Source organism: Oncorhynchus mykiss, chromosome 21 (assembly GCF_057628025.1).
Source record: "Oncorhynchus mykiss isolate SJ-2025 chromosome 21, ASM5762802v1, whole genome shotgun sequence".
NCBI classification, from domain to species: Eukaryota; Metazoa; Chordata; class Actinopteri; order Salmoniformes; family Salmonidae; genus Oncorhynchus; species Oncorhynchus mykiss.
In genome coordinates, this window is record NC_143042.1 from 56,110,034 (window position 1) to 56,134,520 (window position 24,487).

At 40.8% G+C, this 24,487-nt stretch overlaps 1 protein-coding gene across 6 annotated transcripts in view; it reads right to left on the reverse strand.

Moving 5' to 3' along the window:
• LOC110532858 (dachshund homolog 2) overlaps positions 1-6,383 on the reverse strand; it is a 64,348-nt gene extending 57,965 nt beyond the window's left edge. For all 6 annotated transcript variants that reach the window (XM_090213342.1, XM_036958345.2, XM_036958344.2 and 3 more), the window contains exon 1: positions 5,688-6,383. In XM_090213342.1, the coding sequence (XP_090069468.1) occupies positions 5,688-6,256 (569 nt within the window). In that variant the 5' untranslated portion in view covers positions 6,257-6,383. The remainder of the gene's footprint in view (positions 1-5,687) is intronic.
• Positions 6,384-24,487: the final 18,104 nt, after the last annotated feature.

Below are 24,487 nucleotides of genomic sequence, written 5' to 3' on the forward strand. Positions count from 1 at the left end.
TTTAGTTTAATCTTAGTTTAATCTTAATCTTGCGAACTTCAGATGTGCAGCAATGGGTTTTTTTAACAGCAGTGTCTTCTTCCGTGGTGTCCTCCCATGAACACCATTCTTGTTTGGTGTTTTACATATCGTAGACTCGTCAACAGAGATATTAGCATGTTCCAGAGATTTCTGTAAGTCTTTAGCTGACACTCTAGGATTCTTAATAACCTCATTGAGCATTCTGCTCTGTGCTCTTGCAGTCATCTTTACAGGATGGCCACTCCTAGGGAGAGTAGCAACAGTGCTGAACTTTCTCCATTTATAGACAATTTGTCTTACCGTGGACTGATGAACATCAAGGCTTTTAGAGATACTTTTGTAACCCTTTCCAGCTTTATGCAAGTCAACAATTCTTAATCTTAGGTCTTCTGAGATCTATTTTGTTCAAGGCATGGTTCACATCAGGCAATGCTTCTTGTGAATAGAAAACTCATTTTGTGAGTGTTTTTTATATGACAGGGCAGCTCTAACCAACATCTCCAATCTCGTCTCATTGATTGGACTCCAGGTTATCTGACTCCTGACTCCAATTAGCTTTTGGAGAAGTCATTAGACTAGGGGGGGTTCACATACTTTTTCCAACCTACACTGTGAATGTTTAAATTATTTATTCAATATAGACAAGACAAAAATACAATAATTTGTGTGCTATTAGTGTAAGCACATTGTGTTTGTCTATTGTTGTGACTTAGATGAAGATCAGATCACATTTTATGACCAAATTATGCAGAAATCCAGGTAATTCCAAAGGGTGGTTGCAAGAATTTGAATAATAATTAGCAATGTACCGATGTCATTTTTGGCCGATACCGATATCTGAAAATTTCCCTTGCCAAAAAAAAACCGATACCAATATCCGAATATTTCCCTTGTCAAAAAAACCCTAATACTGATATTTAACATTTTAGCGGCCTTTTACGCATTCTAGTAGTGTTAAATAGTTAAAACACACACATGGACGGAGTGGTCTAAGGCAGTGCAAGAGGCATCACTACAGTCCCTGGTTCGAATCCAGGCTGTATCACATCCTGCTGTGATTGGGAGTCCCATAGTGCGGTGCACAATTGGCCCAGCGTCGTCCGGGTTTGTCCGGGGTGGGCCGTCATTGTAAATAAGAATTTGATCTTAACTGACTGGCCTAGTTAAATAATGGTCACACACACACACACACACACACTGACCCAAAACCTTACTGGCATTGATTATCCCCATTACCAGTAAAAAATCATCAAAACCTATTTCCTTCATTCACTTACTGTGTTGTTTCGTTGTTGATTAGTTCAGTCGTTTCATTCAGTCAACCAGGATTTCTATGGAAAACGCCGTTTGGGTCTTTTGTGTCAAAAAAGATACACGTCAAATAACACGCCATCTGTTTCAGTAGCTGTAGTTCGCTAGCTAACTATATAGCTAGGTGACTATATAGCTAGGTAACTATATAGCTAGGTGACTATATAGCTAGGTGACTATATAGCTAGGTGACTATATAGCTAGGTGACTATATAGCTAGGTGACTATATAGCTAGGTGACTATATAGCTAGGTGACTATATCTAGGTGACTATATAGCTAGGTGACTATATAGCTAACTAACTATATAGCTAGGTGACTATATAGCTAGGTGACTATATAGCTAGCTAACTATATAGCTAGGTGACTATATAGCTAGCTAACTATATAGCTAGGTGACTATATAGCTAACTAACTATATAGCTAGGTGACTATATATCTAACTAACTATATAGCTAGGTGACTATATAGCTAGGTGACTATATAGCTAACTAACTATATAGCTAGGTGACTATATAGCTAACTAACTATATAGCTAGGTGACTATATAGCTAACTAACTATATAGCTGGGGTGACTATATAGCCAGGTGACTATATAGCTAGGTGACTATATAGCTAGGTGACTATATAGCTAGCTGACTATATAGCCAGGTGACTATATAGCTAGGTGACTATATAGCTAGCTAACTATATAGCTAACTGACTATATAGCTAGGTGACTATATAGCTAGGTGACTATATAGCTAGGTGACTATATAGCTAACTAACTATATAGCTAGGTGACTATATAGCTAACTAACTATATAGCTAGGTGACTATATAGCTAACTAACTATATAGCTAGGTGACTATATAGCTAACTAACTATATAGCTAGGTGACTATATAGCTAGGTGACTATATAGCTAGCTGACTATATAGCTAGGTGACTATATAGCTAGGTGACTATATAGCTAGGTGACTATATAGCTAGCTGACTATATAGCTAGGTGACTATATAGCTAGGTGACTATATAGCTAGGTGACTATATAGCTAGCTAACTATATAGCTAGGTGACTATATAGCTAGGTGACTATATAGCTAGCTAACTATATAGCTAGGTGACTATATAGCTAGCTAACTATATAGCTAGGTGACTATATAGCTAGCTGACTATATAGCTAGGTGACTATATAGCTAGCTAACTATATAGCTAGGTGACTATATAGCTAGGTGACTATATAGCTAACTAACTAAATAGCTAACTATTACTGTCAATGACAAACTTTCATTTTGAAGGAAAACTGCAAATTCCACTATTGTGCCTAATCCTTATTGTGGCTAGCTTCACAACACATAACCCGGTCCGGTCGAGCCTCACTAGCCAGATGAAGCTAGCTGGCTGCTTATAACGTTAGCTTTGGGCAACAGGGTTAAGTAGCTGGCTAGCTATTTATTTTCATGAACTGAAGTTCAATTTCAATAGGCGAACAACAAGTGGCAACCTAGCTAATACTCACTCACAAGGATTCCTAAATCATTGCTAAGAATAATGAAAATGACTGTGTTTCTACTGGTCATTGTTATCAGGGTGGTTGTATTGGTGCTAGCTAGGTACCAAGCTAAAGCTAGCTACCCCAGAAGTTGCGGTCGAACAAATTATGCTTTATTACCAACGAGGTATTGAAAACACATCGTTCGTGGACGGTGTTTGCAGACTTCTTTGTACAGCTTTGACAGTGCTACTGAATGTGTGTGTGTGTGTGTGTGGTGTGTGGTGTGTGTGTGTGTGTGTGGTGTGTATGGTGTGTGTGCTTGTGTATGGTGTGTGTGTGTGTATGGTGTGTGTGTATGGTGTGTGTGTGTATGGTGTGTGTGCGTGTGTGTGTATGGTGTGTGTGTGTGTGTATGGTGTGTGTGTGTGTGTATGGTGTGTGTGCGTGTGTATGGTGTGTGTGTGTGTGTGTGTGTGTGTATGGTGTGTGTGCGTGTGTATGGTGTGTGTGTGTGTGTGTGTATGGTGTGTGTGCGTGTGTGTGTGTGTGGTGTGTGGTGTGTGGTGTGTGTGTGTGTGGTGTGTATGGTGTGTGTGTGTGTGTGTGGTGTGTATGGTGTGTGTGCGTGTGTATGGTGTGTGTGTGTGTATGGTGTGTGTGTGTGTGTGTGTATGGTGTGTGTGCGTGTGTGTGTGTGTGTATGGTGTGTGTGCGTGTGTATGGTGTGTGTGCGTGTGTATGGTGTGTGTGCGTGTGTATGGTGTGTGTGTGTGTGTGTGTGTGTGTGTGTGTGTATGGTGTGTGTGCGTGTGTGTGTGTGTGTGTATGGTGTGTGTGCGTGTGCGTGTGCGTGTGTGTGTGTGTGTGTGTGCGTGGGAAACGACGACAACTGTCCTGGTAAAAACAAGTGGAGAGAATTATGACTGTCATGAGATAAACATTTATTTGGGCCTGTTAAGTTTATGTATGCAAACATCACGTTCAAGATGGACCTGAACAGCATGCGGCAGTTTAAAGAGGCACTGTGCAGAAATATCTCCGTCATTTCCTGGTGGCTAACATTCTAATAGTTCGCCCAATTCCAGCTTATGTGACAAAAAAAACAAGCAAATATAGTGTAAAGAATCATTAAAGCATCTAAACCGCTGTAAAATATATTTTCCCTTAGCAACCAGGAAAAGCCAGTCTAAGAAGCCGTAGATCTGTTCTATGTGTTATAGATCTGTCATTCTCACTGAAAGCCAGTCTAAGAAGCCGTAGATCTGTTCTATGTGTTATAGATCTGTCATTCTCACTGAAAGCCAGTCTAAGAAGCCGTAGATCTGTTCTATGTGTTATAGATCTGTCATTCTCACTGAAAGCCAGTCTAAGAAGCCGTAGATCTGTTCAATGTGTTATAGATCTGTCATTCTCATTGAAAACCAGTCTAAGAAGCCGTAGATCTGTTCAATGTGTTATAGATCTGTCATTCTCATTGAAAACCAGTCTAAGAAGCCGTAGATCTGTTCTATGTGTTATAGATCTGTCATTCTCACTGAAAGCCAGTCTAAGAAGCCGTAGATCTGTTCTATGTGTTATAGATCTGTCATTCTTGCTACATAAATATAGTATTTTCAGCTGTTTGAAGCTGGTGTACAAAACTGAAACAAAACTTTCAAAAACATCAAGCATAGAAATAGTACACATAGAACAGATCTATGGCTTCTTAGACTGGTTTTCAATGAGAATGACAGATCTATAACACACATTTCTATGGGAATTTGGTCAGGTCGCCCCAAAAAGTTACATATTGTAGAATGAAGTTCTTTATTTAGGATTAAAAAAAATCAAGTTCAGGCTAAAGATAAAGTACTATGTTTCAGTTTGTTTATATAACCACTTGTGTCAACATTGAATGCTCAGTTTTCAGTGTGTGTGTTTTGTTGAATTTCGTCTCGGTCAAATGAAACAGCTTTTTCCCTGCAAATGGGCACGTGCCAATCGAACTCAACAAGGAAACAGTCGGTGGGTGTATTTCGATTACTATTTATTGGAAAGGTGTATAGATTTCAGCAAATATAGAAAGGCACGCAACTACAGAGGACAAACATAGGCACAAGGTAAGCGTTTCATAATTTAAAAAAAAAATGTTTAAGTAGCGACCTTATGCAAATCAATGTAGTTGGAGTTGAATTCCACCAAACCTGGTCTCTGTTCCACTGTTCATCAGAAACTGAATTCTCCACGGAGTGGAATAGAGTCAGCTAATGCTAGCATATCCTATTTATATTGAACAGTAGTGAAAAAAGCACTCAATTGTCATACTTGAGTAAAACTAAAAAAGATATCTTATTGAAAATGCATCAAGTAAAAGTGAAAGTCACCCAGTAAAATCCTACTTGAGTAAAAGTCTAAAAGTATTTGGTTTGAAATATACATAAGTACAGGTAATTGCTAAAATATACTTAAGTATCAAAAGTAAAAGTATAAATCATTTCAAATTCCTAATATTAAGCAAACCATATTGCAAAATGTTAAATTATTTTTTATTTAATTAAGGATAGCCTGGGGCACACTCTTGATAAGTGCGCGAATTTGACTATTTTCCTGTCGTGATGAGCATGCAAAATGTAACGAGTACTTTTGGGTGTCAGGGAAAATGTATGGAGTAAAAAATACATTATTTTATTTAGGAATGTAGTGAAGTTAAAGTAAAAGTTGTCAAAAATATAAATAGTAAAGTACAGATACCCCGCAAAAAAACGACTTAATCAACATTAGTCATTTACACCACTAATATCGAACACGTGCCATTTACTAATAGTTTACAACGATAATCGAAGATACAAACGTAGAAAGAAATGTAAACATACAATATAAAACTCAGTTCAACACAGCCTACCTCGCCATGGTGCAATCAGTGTAGAGCGCCTCGAAGTCTCGCCTGGAGATGAGCTTGCAGCGGTTGACTCCCGGTTGGATCGCACCGAGACCCCTCAGGACCCGGACCTGCGACACAGTACACACAACCGGACAAATATCCAGGCGTTTCAGCTTGGTGTAAACGGTATGAAGCCCGCCGACGAGATGTTTTAGAAAGAGGTCAAAAACTTGGGGTAGACAAATCAAGTCGTCCTGTCCTCCGACGCTGAAAGAGGCGACTTTCACTCCGTGTACATCCACCATTCTGCACTCACTGGTTGTGGTTGTAGTTGTAGTGGTGGAAATTCCTCGATCTCGAAAAACCGGTGTGTTGGCGAATCCCAAGCCACCGGATGGGACTCCTGACCCGGTTAGGAAGGGGTTGAGGAGTCCGGTGGTGGTGAGCCGCGGGGTGGGGGAGTCTGGATGAGGGCTGGTGGTTGTGGCGGTGTAGATCGGGTCGGAGCGGAATATTCCCAAGGAGGAAGGTGCTCCTGAGCCGGGTGAGAGGACAGGAGGGGTCGCCGGGACGGCCATAGTGGTGGACATGGTCACTTTCACTTGTTGTTGTTCTCTCTCAGTGGCGCTTATTTGTTCTCGGTCCTCTCCACTCTCTCTGTGCTTTTCTCTCGGTGTCCCACGCTCTACTCTGGTCGTCACTAGTTACCACAGCCACAAAGTCAGAAGACCCGCCTACTCGACCAATCAATGTGCTAGACAGCGCAGCTGCTGATATCACGACCTTACAGTGAAATGCTGAATACAACAGGTGTAGTAGACCTTACAGTGAAATGCTGAATACAACAGGTGTAGTAGACCTTACAATGAAATGCTGAATACAACAGGTGTAGTAGACCTTACAGTGAAATACTAAATACAACAGGTGTAGTAGACCTCACAGTGAAATAATGAATACAACAGGTGTAGTAGACCTCACAGTGAAATGCTGAATACAACAGGTGTTGTAGACCTCACAGTGAAATGCTGAATACAACAGGTGTAGTAGACCTCACAGTGAAATGCTGAATACAACAGGTGTAGTAGACCTTACAGTGAAATAATGAATACAACAGGTGTAGTAGACCTCACAGTGAAATGCTGAATACAACAGGTGTTGTAGACCTCACAGTGAAATGCTGAATACAACAGGTGTAGTAGACCTCACAGTGAAATGCTGAATACAACAGGTGTAGTAGACCTTACAGTGAAATGCTGAATACAACAGGTGTAGTAGACATCACAGTGAAATGCTGAATACAACAGGTGTAGTAGACCTTACAGTGAAATGCTGAATACAACAGGTGTAGTAGACCTTACAGTGAAATGCTGAATACAACAGGTGTAGTAGACCTCACAGTGAAATGCTGAATACAACAGGTGTAGTAGACCTTACAGTGAAATGCTGAATACAACAGGTGTAGTAGACCTCACAGTGAAATGCTGAATACAGCAGGTGTAGTAGACCTTACAGTGAAATGCTGAATACAACAGGTGTAGTAGACCTTACAGTGAAATGCTGAATACAACAGGTGTAGTAGACCTTACAATGAAATGCTGAATACAACAGGTGTAGTAGACCTTACAGTGAAATAATGAATACAACAGGTGTAGTAGACCTCACAGTGAAATGCTGAATACAACAGGTGTTGTAGACCTCACAGTGAAATGCTGAATACAACAGGTGTAGTAGACCTCACAGTGAAATGCTGAATACAACAGGTGTAGTAGACCTTACAGTGAAATGCTGAATACAACAGGTGTAGTAGACATCACAGTGAAATGCTGAATACAACAGGTGTAGTAGACCTTACAGTGAAATGCTGAATACAACAGGTGTAGTAGACCTTACAGTGAAATGCTGAATACAACAGGTGTAGTAGACCTCACAGTGAAATGCTGAATACAACAGGTGTAGTAGACCTTACAGTGAAATGCTGAATACAACAGGTGTAGTAGACCTCACAGTGAAATGCTGAATACAACAGGTGTAGTAGACCTTACAGTGAAATGCCGAATACAACAGGTGTAGTAGACCTTACAGTGAAATGCTGAATACAACAGGTGTAGTAGACCTTACTGTGAAATGCTGAATACAACAGGTGTAGTAGACCTTACAGTGAAATGCTGAATACAACAGGTGTAGTAGACCTTACAGTGAAATGCTGAATACAACAGGTGTAGTAGACCTCACAGTGAAATGCTGAATACAACAGGTGTAGTAGACCTCACAGTGAAATGCTGAATACAACAGGTGTAGTAGACCTTACAGTGAAATGCTGAATACAACAGGTGTAGTAGACATCACAGTGAAATGCTGAATACAACAGGTGTAGTAGACCTTACAGTGAAATGCTGAATACAACAGGTGTAGTAGACCTTACAGTGAAATGCTGAATACAACAGGTGTAGTAGACCTCACAGTGAAATGCTGAATACAACAGGTGTAGTAGACCTTACAGTGAAATGCTGAATACAACAGGTGTAGTAGACCTCACAGTGAAATGCTGAATACAACAGGTGTAGTAGACCTTACAGTGAAATGCCGAATACAACAGGTGTAGTAGACCTTACAGTGAAATGCTGAATACAACAGGTGTAGTAGACCTTACTGTGAAATGCTGAATACAACAGGTGTAGTAGACCTTACAGTGAAATGCTGAATACAACAGGTGTAGTAGACCTTACAGTGAAATGCTGAATACAACAGGTGTAGTAGACCTTACAGTGAAATGCTGAATACAACAGGTGTAGTAAACCTTACAGTGAAATGCTGAATACAACAGGTGTAGCAGACCTTACAATGAAATGCTGAATACAACAGGTGTAGTAGACCTTACAGTGAAATAATGTATACAACAGGTGTAGTAGACCTTACAGTGAAATGCTGAATACAACAGGTGTAGTAGACCTTACTGTGAAATGTTGAATACAACAGGTGTAGTAGACCTCACAGTGAAATGCTGAATAAAACAGGTGTAGTAGACCTTACAGTGAAATGCTGAATACAACAGGTGTAGTAGACCTTACAGTGAAATGCTGAATACAACAGGTGTAGTAGACCTTACAGTGAAATGCTGAATACAACAGGTGTAGTAGACCTTACAGTGAAATGCTGAATACAACAGGTGTAGTAGACCTCACAGTGAAATGCTGAATAAAACAGGTGTAGTAGACCTTACAGTGAAATGCTGAATACAACAGTTGTAGTAGACCTTACAGTGAAATGCTGAATACAACAGGTGTAGTAGACCTCACAGTGAAATGCTGAATACAACAGGTGTAGTAGACCTTACAGTGAAATGCTGAATACAACAGGTGTAGTAGACCTTACAGTGAAATGCTGAATACAACAGGTGTAGTAGACCTCACAGTGAAATGCTGAATACAACAGGTGTAGTAGACCTTACAGTGAAATGCTGAATACAACAGGTGTAGTAGACCTTACAGTGGAATGCTGAATACAACAGGTGTAGTAGACCTCACAGTGAAATTCTGAATATGTGAAATGCTGGCTATATACAGGGGGTACCGGTACAGAGTCAATGTGGAGGCTATATACAGTGTGTTACGGTACAGAGTCAATGTGGAGGCTATATACAGGGGGTTACGGTACAGAGTCAATGTGGAGGCTATATACAGGGGGTACCGGTACAGAGTCAATGTGGAGGCTATATACAGGGGGTACCGGTACAGAGTCAATGTGGAGGCTATATACAAGGGGTACCGGTACAGAGTCAATGTGGAGGCTATATACAAGGTATTACGGTACAGAGTCAATGTGGAGGCTATATACAGGGGGTACCAGTACAGAGTCAAAGTGCGGGGTAACTCTTTGTGCAAGGTATTGGTGTGTTGAAGGTACCGAACTGTCTATTTAAGCATTTGGCACACAGTTCGGACACTCATCAGTACAGCACAAGACATGCAACCAGAGGTTCTCTTCACAGTCCCCAGGTCCAGAGCAGAGGCTGGGAAACACACAGTATTAAATAGAGCCATGGCAAAATGGAACTCTCTGGTAGCCCAGGTAACATGACTACATGGAACTCTCTGGTAGCCCAGGTAACATGACTACATGGAACTCTCTGGTAACCCAGGTAACATGACTACATGGAACTCTCTGGTAACCCGGTTAACATGACTACATGGAACTCTCTGGTAACCCGGTTAACATGACTACATGGAACTCTCTGGTAACCCAGGTAACATGACTACATGGAACTCTCTGGTAACCCAGGTAACATGACTACATGGAACTCTCTGGTAGCCCAGGTAACATGGCTACATGGAACTCTCTGGTAACCCAGGTAACATGACTACATGGAACTCTTTGGTAACCCAGGTAACATGACTACATGGAACTCTCTGGTAACCCAGGTAACATGACTAAATGGAACTCTCTGGTAGCCCAGGTAACATGACTACATGCAACTCTCTGTTAACCCAGGTAACATGACTACATGCAACTCTCTGGTAACCCAGGTAACATGACTACATGGAACTCTCTGGTAACCCAGGTAACTCAAGCTAGCAATAAAACCTTATTAAAGAACACCTTACTGCACAAAGAGGACTGTTAATAAACAGCCGTTTTATAAATGTTGTAGTGTATATTTCACTGTGCTATGTACAATGCCAGTCCAAACGTTTGACACTGTTAGACACAGGAGGTTGGTGGCACCTTAATTAGGGACGACTGGCGCGTGGTAATGTCTGGAGCGAAATTAGTGGAATGGTATCTAATACATCAAACACGTGGTTTCCATGGTTTCCATGGTGTTTGACGCCATTACGTTCGCTCTGTTCCAGCCAGTATTATGAGCCGTCCTCCCCTCAACAGCCCCCTGTGGTATTAGACCTAGATATTGTGTTTATGCACAGGTATGTAGGCTATGTGTGACATTTTAAATGTATGTATTTCAGTCCCCGATTAATAATGTTCTGTACTATGTATCATGCCAGGTTTCATGTGGACCCCAGGAAGAGTAGCTGACGCTTTGGCAGCGGCCAATGGGGATCCTAGTAAATACCAAAATACCAATCAGATGAGGGAGTGTCATGACAGTCACAATGTCACGACTTCCGCCGAAGTCGGTCCCTCTCCTTGTTTGGGCGGCGTTCGGCGGTCGACGCCATCGGTCTTCTAGCCATCGGCGCTCCACCTTTCATTTTCCATTTGTTTTGTCTTGTTTTCCCGCACACCTGGTTCACATTCCCTCATCAGACTAAATGTATATTACCCTCTGTTTCCCCCCATGTCTGTGTGTGGAACTGTTCTTTGTGTAGGGCGTTATGCTACAGGCTGGCTTGCGCTAGGTTTGTTTCAAACCCAGGTTTGTTTGTTTCGTTTAATCCAGTTCATGTTACCGTGGTTGTGCTTTGTGCTGCCTGGCCTGTTCCTTTGGGCCAGGGTGTATATTAAAGCTGTTATCACCCATCTCTGCTCGCCTGTGCCTTTGGGCCATGGTGGATATTAAAGCTGTTATCACCCATCTCTGCTCTCCTGTGCCTTTGGGCCAGGGTGGATATTAAAGCTGTTATCACCCATCTCTGCTCTCCTGTGCCTTTGGGCCAGGGTGGATATTAAAGTTCTCCTGTTATCACCCATCTCTGCTCTCCTGTGCCTTTGGGCCAGGGTGGATATTAAAGTTATCCTGTACCTTTGGGCCAGGGTGGATATTAAAGTTCTCCTGTTATCACCCATCTCTGCTCTCCTGTTCCTTTGGGCCAGGGTGGATATTAAAGTCCTCCTGTTCTCACCCATCTCTGCTCTCTTGCGCCTGACTTCCCGGCAACCAGTCACTCACCCAGTTACACACAAAGTCAGAATCCACTCGTAAAAATCTACACTTTCACAGATTTTTTAAAATGTATTTATTGGCTGATTTTAAATTGCACTATGCAGGCATTTTTTGTACTTGTTGCTAGAATTCTAATATTTCACCTATTTTCAGTTTGTGACAAAACAAACAAGTATAGTGTAGAGAATTGTTGTACCATCTAAACCAACATCTGTTCTATGTGCCCTATTTCTATGCTTCCCTTCGTGAAATATGTTTTTCATAACCAAAAATATAGTATTTTCAGCTGTTTCAAGCTGGTGTACAAAACCCGAAAGTAAAGCAAAAAAAAAATGAAACCAGAAGGGAAGCATAGAAATAGGGCACATAGAACAGATGTACCACTTCTTAGACTAGCTTTCAATGAGAATGAGAGAGCTACTTCCTGACAGATCTATAACACACATTTCTATTTAAAGGGCCAGGTCACCCAAAAAAAGTGACATATTGCAGCTATGAGATGAAGAAGAAAAAAAACTTCAACCCTGTTACTTTATTTGTCATTACTATAGTCATGTATTTATTTGTTATTTAACATAGCCATGAAGTCCACCTTCTTGGTATTTTTTTAATACCATTTTTCCGTCTCTCTACGAAAACATGGTCTTCAAGCTATGGAAGATGGCAAAACTTTTAATAATAACACCCAGACCTCTTTACAGTGTAAGGAGAAATTCACCGCCCTCACCCGTTCTTGACTTGGACTGAAATTGTTTCCGGGTATTCATGTTGGTGTGCCAGTACTGTTTATATTTAGCTGCAGGAGCTTCACAATACTGTTGAGAGGATCCGTTCTCAGTTGTCTTGAATGCGCTGAAGTCGGAAGTCAGAGATTTCCCGAGTTCCCAAATGTTTTGAATGCGGCATTAATGTTCAGCGCCCATTGGTATTTTCCCTTTTGAGTCATCAACCTAAACTCCTCAGTAGTGGCCCCTGAATTAATTTGGCCCCTGAATTAATTTGGTCACATGACAGCTCAATCAGCTGTTCCATTTCACTTACCAGCATGTCAACTGAGCCAGAATCACAGTCAAACGGTTTAGGAAGTCGGTTCCCAAAGTGCTCTTCCAAGTGTTTGAGGTGAGCAGTCATCACTCGTGCGGGACACTTACTGATGCTGTTGTCTGTTTAGAGACATGCACAGCCGAGAAGGTGGGAAGGGGTCTCTTTTTTGAAAGTCCAGTAAGAACTATTTCCTCTGAATCCACTGATTCGGTCACTGATTCGGTATAACGTTTTTTTTTTGTGTATTTCCCCTATATGTTTGCGTTCAAGGAGACACATTTTCTTTTCATAACACAGAAAATCAACCAAGTAAAAAATAAAATGATTACAACAGAGCATTGTCATCCCCTGATCCCATGTCTCCACATAGTTTTGCGATAAGGTGCGCGCGCAGTGGGTGTGGTTTGATTCACTACCTGCTGCCAGATGCTCAAGATACGCGACACGGGATCTTTTTGTGTCAATAAAATGAATTAGCTTATGCGAGATATATGTCGGTGGAAACGCTTGTATGCGCAAATATTGATATAATAACAATAATTTCGAAGTACATTTTGGAGTGAGGCGATGACATGTTGTGTGGTTCTCCCCACTACGACTGATCAGGAAAGCATGCAGTTTATTAGACTACAGATTAGATACATTAAGGTGATAAACTCGATGCTCCTTCCCAATAAATATCGAAGGTGTTATTCTGGTGACAGGATAATCGATGCTTGGCTGCCGTTTGTCCATAATAATAATGTAATCGTGTAGGTTATTTGTGCACAACGAGACAGTGCGCAGATATGCCTGTTGCCTCGAGCACACTTGCCAATACCAGAGTGACCACGCTCGCTATGTAACGCAAACATGTTTTGTGAGAAAACCATCAGAAAGAGTTGAAAAATGAAAAATGACATGGAAACACATTTAACTTGTTGTTTTTTAAAATTCGCTACATGGGAGTTTAACCGCAAAAGGTTATTTCTCTGAGCACTACATACGCGTCATCACACTCCCTCTCGCCTGATTGGTCGAGTAGGCGGGCCTTCTGACTTTGTGGCGGTAGTAACTAGTGAGACCCGCTCACCTTCGTTGGATAACAGATGGTATGAAAGCTGGTGGGTGAGTGACTCGTTTCCCCTCTGACCTATCCCTATTACCCCTCCCATTGGACTGGCCCTCTATTATCTCCTTGAGAGCTCTCTGCACCAATCAGAAGAGACTACTTGTTAAGAGCGGCGAGGGGCCAAAAACGGGAAAACGCATGAGGAGCACCGTCCGTTCTGCGGCTGTTTGGAAAACTGAAAGCTGGTACGTTTATAGAAGGGAGATCGACGGAGGGAGGAAAACATTAAAAAGGCAAAGCAGGTGCAGAGAGGTCGTTGGGAGGACAGAGAAAGGGGAGAGGACAGACTAAAAGAAAGCTAATTAGCATTTATCTATTTGTAATACTGAGAAAAAAGGGTAATTTAGATGTAACAATATATTACACTGAGTTCACCATCCTGCAGAGAAATGTGTGTATTGATCACATTTCAGTGGCCTTGTGGTTCGAGTGTCCGCAGCGAGGTTGTAAGTTTGGACCCCCGCTGAGTCAAACCAAAGACTGTAAAAGTGTTTTCACCCTTAACTCTTAACTTAACCATTTTGAATTATTTCCCCGAAACTTAACCAGTCGCGCCAACGTCAACATCCTGGGTTGCAGCTGCAGCAAAAACACCATCAAATGTCACTATGGGAAAAACAAAATGGGAGGGGGAGGGAGGGAGGGAGGGAGGGTGTCACTTTGGGAAAAACAAAACGTTGGGGAATCTGAAGTCAAATTGGTCAAACCGTCTTGTTGACAGTAGATCTGAAGAGATCATACTTTGGAGGAAAATGACACATCTACTTGGTGCTTACGAGGACACACACCAACACACACACACACACACACACACACAGACGCTTAAACACACATACACACACACAGACACACAGACACATAAACACACACACAGACACATAAACACACACACAGACACATAAACACACACACAGACACACACACACAGACACAGACACATAAACACACACACAGACACAGACACATAACACACACACAGAGTGGTAAATATACTGTGACATCGGGGATCTCTTTTTTTCATGCAACCCTCCTTTGTGTCCATTTTTTATGGGCCTAATAGAATTCAAATTCTCTTACAAAACGCCACAAAGAGACATTCTGCAATTGATTGATGCGTCTTGCTGAGAAATTGACCTTTTTGTTAAAAAGACACCTGGAAAGGGGCTGAAATACGGGACTAGGGAGGGAGGGAAGGAAGGAAGGAAGGAAGGAGGGAGGGAAGGAAGGAAGGAAGGAAGGGAGGAAGGAAGGAGGGAGGGAGGGAGGGAGGGAGGGAAGGAAGGAAGGAAGGAAGGAAGGAAGGAAGGAAGGAAGGAAGGAAGGAAGGAAGGAAGGAAGGAAGGAAGGAAGGAGGGAGGGAGGGAGGGAGGGGAGACAGAGGGAGAGAGAGAGGCAGATGGAGAGAGAAGGACAGTGATTATCAGAAAGAATGGGAGAACAATAGAATGTGAGAGGGATGAGAAGAGACTGAATAGAGAGAACCACAAGATGAGGTGGAGGGTGGGAGGGAGGGGAATGAGGGAGGGAGGGGGGGGCGTTAGGGTTAGGGGTTAGGTTCAGGGTTATGGGTCAGGCGTTAGGTTTAGGGGTTAGGTTCAGGGTTATGGGTCAGGCGTTAGGTTTAGGGGTTAGGTTCAGGGTTATGGGTCAGGCGTTAGGTTTAGGGGTTAGGTTCAGGGTTATGGGTCAGGAGTTAGGTTTAGGGTTAGGTTCAGAGTTACAATTAGGGTTATGGGTTAGGGGTTAGGTTCAGAGTTACAATTAGGGTTATGGGTCAGGCATTAGGTTTAGGGGTTAGGTTCAGGGTTATGGGTCAGGCGTTAGGTTTAGGGGTTAGGTTCAGGGTTATGGGTCAGGATTTAGGGTTAGGGGTTAGGTTCAGGGTTATGGGTCAGGCGTTAGGTTTAGGGGTTAGGTTCAGGGTTATGGGTCAGGCGTTAGGGTTAGGGGTTAGGTTCAGGGTTATGGGTCAGGCGTTAGGTTTAGGGGTTAGGTTCAGGGTTATGGGTCAGGCGTTAGGTTTAGGGGTTAGGTTCAGGGTTATGGGTCAGGCGTTAGGTTTAGGGGTTAGGTTCAGGGTTATGGGTCAGGAGTTAGGTTTAGGGTTAGGTTCAGAGTTACAATTAGGGTTATGGGTTAGGGGTTAGGTTCAGAGTTACAATTAGGGTTATGGGTCAGGCATTAGGTTTAGGGGTTAGGTTCAGGGTTATGGGTCAGGCGTTAGGTTTAGGGGTTAGGTTCAGGGTTATGGGTCAGGATTTAGGGTTAGGGGTTAGGTTCAGGGTTATGGGTCAGGCGTTAGGTTTAGGGGTTAGGTTCAGGGTTATGGGTCAGGCGTTAGGGTTAGGGGTTAGGTTCAGGGTTATGGGTCAGGCGTTAGGGTTAGGGGTTAGGTTCAGGGTTATGGGTCAGGCATTAGGTTTAGGGGTTAGGTTCAGGGTTATGGGTCAGGCGTTAGGTTTAGGGGTTAGGTTCAGGGTTATGAGTCAGGCGTTAGGGTTAGGGGTTAGGTTCAGGGTTATGGGTCAGGCGTTAGGGTTAGGGGTTAGGTTCAGGGTTATGGGTCAGGCGTTAGGGTTAGGTTCAGGGTTACAATTAGGGTTATGGGTCAGGCGTTAGGTTTAGGGGTTAGGTTCAGGGTTATGGGTCAGGCGTTAGGTTTAGGGGTTAGGTTCAGGGTTATGGGTCAGGCGTTAGGGTTAGGGGTTGCGGTTAGTCTAAAGGTTTAGGGTTAGCGGTTATGGAAAATAGCATTTTGAATGGAAATACATTTTAGGTCCCCCACGAGGATAGATAAACAAGTCTGAGCGTGTGTGCATCAAAACCTAGCGTGACTCAGGCCCCTTCTCCCCCTCAGCCTTCTAAAGGTTTCTGACACAAAAACTCATCACATTTGTTATTTAAACTCAGTTTAATGTGACATCATCTAAACAGCTGGTGGTCACTCATTACATCTGGCTTCATATCTGACCTCCAGACATAAAACGCTGATTAGTGGTCTTTTGATAGCCCCTCCCTCTTGTCTTCTACCCCTCCCTCTTGTCTTCTACCCCTCCCTCTGGTCTTCTACGCCTCCCCCTCCCTCGTCTTCTACCCCTCTCTCTTGTCTTCTACCCCTCCCCTCCCTCTTGTCTTCTATCCCTCCCCTCCCTGTTGTTTTCTACCCCTCCCCCTCCCTCTTGTCTTCTACCCCTCCCTCTTGTCTTCTATCCCTCCTTCTTGTCTTCTACCCCTCCTTCTTGTCTTCTACCCCTCCCTCTTGTCTTCTATCCCTCCCCTCCCTCTTGTCTTCTACCCCTCCCTCTTGTCTTCTACCCCTCCCCCTCCCTCTTGTCTTCTACCCCTCCCTCTTGTCTTCTATCCCTCCTTCTTGTCTTCTACCCCTCCTTGTCTTCTACCCCTCCTTCTTGTCTTCTACCCCTCCTTCTTGTCTTCTACCCCTCCCTCTTGTCTTCTATCCCTCCCCTCCCTCTTGTCTTCTATCCCTCCTTCTTGTCTTCTACCCCTCCTTGTCTTCTACCCCTCCTTCTTGTCTTCTACCCCTCCTTCTTGTCTTCTACCCCTCCCTCTTGTCTTCTATCCCTCCTTCTTGTCTTCTACCCCTCCTTCTTGTCTTCTACCCCTCCTTCTTGTCTTCTATCCCTCCCTCTTGTCTTCTACCCCTCCCCTCCTTCTTGTCTTCTACCCCTCCCCCTCCCTCTTGTCTTCTACCCCTCCCCTCCTTCTTGTCTTCTACCCCTCCCCTCCCTCTTGTCTTCTACCCCTCCCCCTCCCTCTTGTCTTCTACCTCTTCCTCTTGTCTTCTACCCCTCCCTCTTGTCTTCTACCCCACCCCTCCCTCTTGTCTTCTACCCCTCCCCTCCCTCTTGTCTTCTACCCCTCCCTCTTGTCTTCTACCCCTCCCCTCCCTCTTGTCTTCTACCCCTCCCCTCCCTCTTGTCTTCTACCCCTCCCCTCCCTCTTGTCTTCTACCCCTCCCTCTTGTCTTCTACCCCTCCCCTCCTTCTTGTCTTCTACCCCTCCCTCTTGTCTTCTACCCCTCCCCTCCCTCTTGTCTTCTACCCCTCCCCCTCCTTCTTGTCTTCTACCCCTCCCTCTTGTCTTCTACCCCTTCCTCTTGTCTTCTACCCCTCCCTCTCCCTCTGCTAGCTCCTGTCTTCCTCTGGGTACATTGACTTCAATACAAAAACCTAGGAGGCTCGTGGTTCTCACCCACTTCCATAGACTTACACAGTAATTATGAATTGATGTGTGGTCCACCCAATCAAAGGATCAGAAAATTAATCTAGTACTGAAAGCATAAGCTACAGCTAGCTAGCACTGCAGTGCATAAAATGTGATGAGTAGGTAGTTGACTCAAAGAGAGAGAAAGACAATAGTTTTCTACAAATTCATTTTTTTCAAATATAAAGAAAGAGAGAGAGAGAGAGAGAGAGGTAGCTATATTTTGTTGTAAAAAAAGATATATTCACTTTCACGTACTTAACGAATACAGCTAGCTAGTTTAGCCTACTCAAACACTAGGCTCAAACAGAGAGGGATGCTATGTTAGCTAGCTACTTTAGCCTACTCAAACAGAGAGGGATGCTATGTTAGCTAGCTACTTTAGCCTACTCAAACAGAGAGGGATGCTATGTTAGCTAGCTGGCTATAGCTATCCAACACTGGAACTCTTCCAAGTCAGCTTTTGGTTGTATTAATGTATTGCCACCGGGATCTGCCGGTGTAACTACTAAACTGTTCTGCATGATTGTAGCGAGTTTTTACTAACGCATTCGTTCTAGTAGCTACAGTATGTTGACTATGACATTAATATGGTGACACTGATCTAAGCTGTGTGTAACGGTTAACGGTTATGATATGAAGGTTTGGCTTGGAAAGGTTTTTATGCCTGGTCACAGACAGCTGATACAACGATCAAAGGGATCACGCCGTTTGTATGTGGCTGCTATGAAAGTGAACTGTGTTTGCGTGTATTCATTCCTCTGATTCTGTTGAAAAATGTGCCAAAATACCAGCAACAGTGTGTGAAAACCTTGTGAAGACTTACAGAAAATGTTTGACCTCTGTCATTGCCAACAAAGGGCTTATAACAAAGTATTGAGATACATTTTTGTTATTGACCAAATACTTATTTTCCACCATAATTTGCAAATAAATTCATTAAAAATCCTACAATGTGATTTTCTGGATTTTTTTTCTCTAATTTTGTCTGTCATAGTTTAAGTGAATTACAGGCCTCTCTCATCTCTTTAAGTGGGAGAACTTGCACAATTGGTGGCTGACTAAATACTTTTTTACCCCACTGTATAGTACCATATTTCTAACAGTAGCGCTGTCTCTCTCTCTCTCTCTGCCTCTCTCTCTCTCTCTCTGTCTCTCTCTCTCTCTGTCTCTCTCTGTCTCTCTCTCTGTCTCTATCTCTCTCTCTCTCTCTCTCTGTCTCTCTCTGTCTCTCTCTCTATCTCTATCTCTCTCTCTCTCTCTCTCTCTCTCTCTGTCTCTCTCTGTCTCTCTCTCTCTCTCTCTCTCTGTCTCTCTCTCTCTCTGTCTCTCTCTCTCTGTCTCTCTCTCTCTCTGTCTCTGTCCGTCTCTCTCTCCCTAACAATGCCTCAGTTCAGTATTTTGTTATTGAAATGTAGAGGAATCAATTATTAATTTCTGACAGTCAGACAAGAGATTCCACTTCCAGATCAATCACATTCTAGAACTCAGACGGAATCCAACAGCATTCTTCCTGCAGTTCTATTTTTTTTTTTTTTTTAAGAATCAGGAAGATAGAATCCAGGTATGGGAAAGACTGCAAAACTGATTTACTTCTAAGAGAATGGAGCAATGCTATCCACATGGTGAGTTAGGGGGGTTTAAGGGGATAGGGAGCATCTCAAAACGCTCCCTATCCCCTATCTAGTGCACTACTTCTGATCAGGGCCCATATAGGGACTAGGGTGTCATTTGGCGCACAACTCCGATGGTTGCTCACCTGTTGGCACTCTCCAGGCTCCAGAAGGGAGGAGGCTGTGCCAATGCCAGGTTTCCCCAGGAATGGGCATACTTTCTAGGGGAAACTCCTCGACGTTGCCAGCACCTCTCTCCATACCTCCGACCAGCCATGGAAACTCCTCGACGTTGCCAGCACCTCTCTCCATACCTCCGACCAGCCATGGAAACTACTCGCTTCAAGTCTAGGAGTAATGAATCTATCAGGTGTCTCTCTGTGTGTGTGTCTGTGTCTGTGTCTGTCTGTGTCTGTGTGTGTGTGTCTGTGTGTGTCTGTGTGTGTGTGTCTGTCTGTGTCTGTGTGTGTGTGTCTGTCTGTGTGTGTGTCTGTGTCTGTGTGTGTGTGTGTGTGTGTCTGTCTTTGTGTGCGTGTGTGTGTCTGTGTGTGTCTGTGTGTGTGTGTCTGTCTGTGTCTGTGTGTGTGTGTCTGTCTGTGTGTGTGTCTGTCTGTGTGTGTCTGTCTGTGTGTGTGTGTCTGTGTGTGTGTGTGTGTGTCTGTCTGTGTCTGTGTGTGTGTCTGTGTCTGTGTGTGTCTGTCTGTGTCTGTCTGTGTGTGTGTCTGTGTCTGTGTGTGTCTGTGTCTGTGTGTGTCTGTGTCTGTGTCTGTCTGTGTGTGTGTGTCTGTCTGTGTCTGTCTGTGTCTGTGTCTGTGTCTGTGTGTGTCTGTGTCTGTGTCTGTGTCTGTCTGTGTGTGTGTCTGTCTGTGTGTGTCTGTCTGTGTCTGTCTGTGTGTCTGTGTCTGTGTGTGTCTGTGTCTGTGTCTGTCTGTGTGTGTGTCTGTGTCTGTGTGTGTCTGTGTCTGTGTCTGTCTGTGTCTGTGTGTGTCTGTGTCTGTCTGTGTGTGTGTGTCTGTCTGTGTCTGTCTGTGTGTGTCTGTGTCTGTGTCTGTGTCTGTCTGTGTCTGTCTGTGTGTCTGTCTGTGTCTGTGTCTGTGTCTGTCTGTGTGTGTGTCTGTCTGTGTCTGCCTGTGTGTGTCTGTGTCTGTCTGTGTGTGTGTGTGTCTGTCTGTGTCTGTCTGTGTGTGTGTCTGTGTCTGTGTGTGTCTGTGTCTGTGTCTGTCTGTGTGTGTGTCTGTGTCTGTGTGTCTGTGTCTGTCTGTGTGTCTGTGTCTGTCTGTGTCTGTGTCTGTCTGTGTGTGTGTGTGTGTGAACAATAAGGAGCATTTGTAGCAGAGCCAGTATGACTGCAGACAGCTCTGTCCCAAATGGCATTTGGCCTACTATGGGCCCTGGTCCAAAGTAGGGCACTACAAAAGGAATATGGTGTAATTTAGAAGTCAGCCTAGATGATTAATGACTACCGTGTTTAATTGGACAATTCAATACATTCAGCTGATTACTACTGCTAAAAGGTCAGAACTCTGTTGTACTGGGTTTTTTGGTTCTGAGTATACATTTATAGCTCTCTCTCTCTTTCTCTCTCTCTCTCTCTCTCTCTCTCTCTCTCTCTCTCTCTCTCTCTCTCTCTCTCTCTCTCTCTCGTTGCTGTATCAGCACCAGTGTCATTAAGGTAGGTGATTGAAAGGCCAGACGCCGCGCCACAACATGCCAACAGCCATCTACAACACTGAGACAACGTACCAACAGCCATCTACAACACTGAGACAACGTACCGACAGCCATCTACAACACTGAGACAACGTACCAACAGCCATCTACAACACTGTGACAACGTACCAACAGCCATCTACAACACTGTGACAACGTACCAACAGCCATCTACAACACTGAGACAACGTACCAACAGCCATCTACAACACTGAGACAACGTACCAACAGCCATCTACAACACTGAGACAACGTACCAACAGCCATCTACAACACTGAGACAACGTACCAACAGCCATCTACAACACTGAGACAACGTACCAACAGCCATCTACAACACTGAGACAACGTACCAACAGCCATCTACAACACTGTGACAACGTACCAACAGCTATCTACAACACTGAGACAACGTACCAACAGCCATCTACAACACTGAGACAACGTACCAACAGCCATCTACAACACTGAGACAACGTACCAACAGCCATCTACAACACTGAGACAACGTACCAACAGCCATCTACAACACTGAGACAACGTACCAACAGCCATCTACAACACTGTGACAACGTACCAACAGCTATCTACAACACTGAGACAACGTACCAACAGCCATCTACAACACTGAGACAACGTACCAACAGCCATCTACAACACTGTGACAACGTACCAACAGCCATCTACAACACTGAGACAACGTATAGGATATAGGATACTGCTATATGATACTGCTATATATTACTACTATATAGTACTACTATTTGATACTACTATATGATACTACTTTATATTAAAACTTTATATTACTACTATATATTACTACTATATATTACTACTTTATATTACTACTATATATTACTACTATATAGTACTACTATTTATGACTACTATATATTACTACTTTATATTACTACTACATATTACTACTATATATTACTACTATTTATTACTACTATATATTACTACTTTATATTACCACTATATATTACTACTATATATTACTACTATATAGTACTACTATATGATACTACTTTATATTACTACTATATATTACTACTATATATTACTACTTTATATTACTACTATATATTACTACTATATATTACTACTATATATTACTACTTTATATTACTACTTTATATTACTACTATATATTACTACTATATATTACTACTATATAGTACTACTATATATTACTACTTTATATTACGACTACATATTACTACTATATATTACTAATTTATATTACTACTATATATTACTACTATTTATTACTACTATATATTACTACTATATATTATTACTATATATTACTACTATATAGTACTACTATTTATTACTACTATATATTACTACTTTATATTACTACTATATATTACTACTATATATTACTACTATATATTACTACTATATATTACTACTATATAGTACTACTATTTATTACTACTATATATTACTACTTGATATTACTACTATTTATTACTACTATATATTACTACTATATATTACTACTATTTATTACTACTATATATTAATACTATATATTACTACTATATAGTACTCCTATTTATTACTACTATATATTACTACTTTATATTACTACTATATATTACTACTATATATTACTACTATATATTACTACTTTATATTACTACTATATATTACTACTATATATTACTACTTTATATTACTACTATATAGTACTACTATATAATACTACTATATATTACTACTTTATATTACTACTATATATTACTACTATATATTACTACTATATGATACTACTATATATTACTACTATATATTACTACTATATATTACTACTATATAGTACTACTATTTGATACTACTATATATTACTACTATATATTACTACTATATATTACTACTATATATTACTACTATATAGTACTACTATTTGATACTACTATATATTACTACTATATATTACTACTATATATTACTACTATATATTACTACTATATAGTACTACTATTTGATACTACTATATATTACTACTTTATATTACTACTATATATTACTACTATATGATACTACTTTATATTACTACTATATATTACTACTATATATTACTACTATATGATACTACTATATATTACTACTATATATTACTACTATATATTACTACTATATAGTACTACTATTTGATACTACTATATATTACTACTATATATTACTACTTTATATTACTACTATATATTACTACTATATATTACTACTATATGATACTACTTTATATTACTACTGTATATTACTACTATATATTACTACTTTATATTACTACTATATATTACTACTATATAGTACTACTATTTGATACTACTATATATTACTACTATATATTACTACTATATATTACTACTATATATTACTACTATATATTACTACTATATATTACTACTATATAGTACTACTATTTGATACTACTATATATTACTACTATATATTACTACTATATATTACTACTATATAGTACTACTATTTGATACTACTATATATTACTACTATATATTACTACTATATATTACTACTATATATTACTACTATATAGTACTACTATTTGATACTACTATATATTACTACTATATATTACTACTTTATATTACTACTATATATTACTACTATATATTACTACTTTATATTACTACTATATAGTACTACTATATAATACTACTATATATTACTACTTTATATTACTACTATATATTACTACTATATATTACTACTATATGATACTACTATATATTACTACTATATATTACTACTATATATTACTACTATATAGTACTACTATTTGATACTACTATATATTACTACTATATATTACTACTATATATTACTACTATATATTACTACTATATAGTACTACTATTTGATACTACTATATATTACTACTATATATTACTACTATATATTACTACTATATATTACTACTATATAGTACTACTATTTGATACTACTATATATTACTACTTTATATTACTACTATATATTACTACTATATGATACTACTTTATATTACTACTATATATTACTACTATATATTACTACTATATGATACTACTATATATTACTACTATATATTACTACTATATATTACTACTATATAGTACTACTATTTGATACTACTATATATTACTACTATATATTACTACTTTATATTACTACTATATATTACTACTATATATTACTACTATATGATACTACTTTATATTACTACTGTATATTACTACTATATATTACTACTTTATAG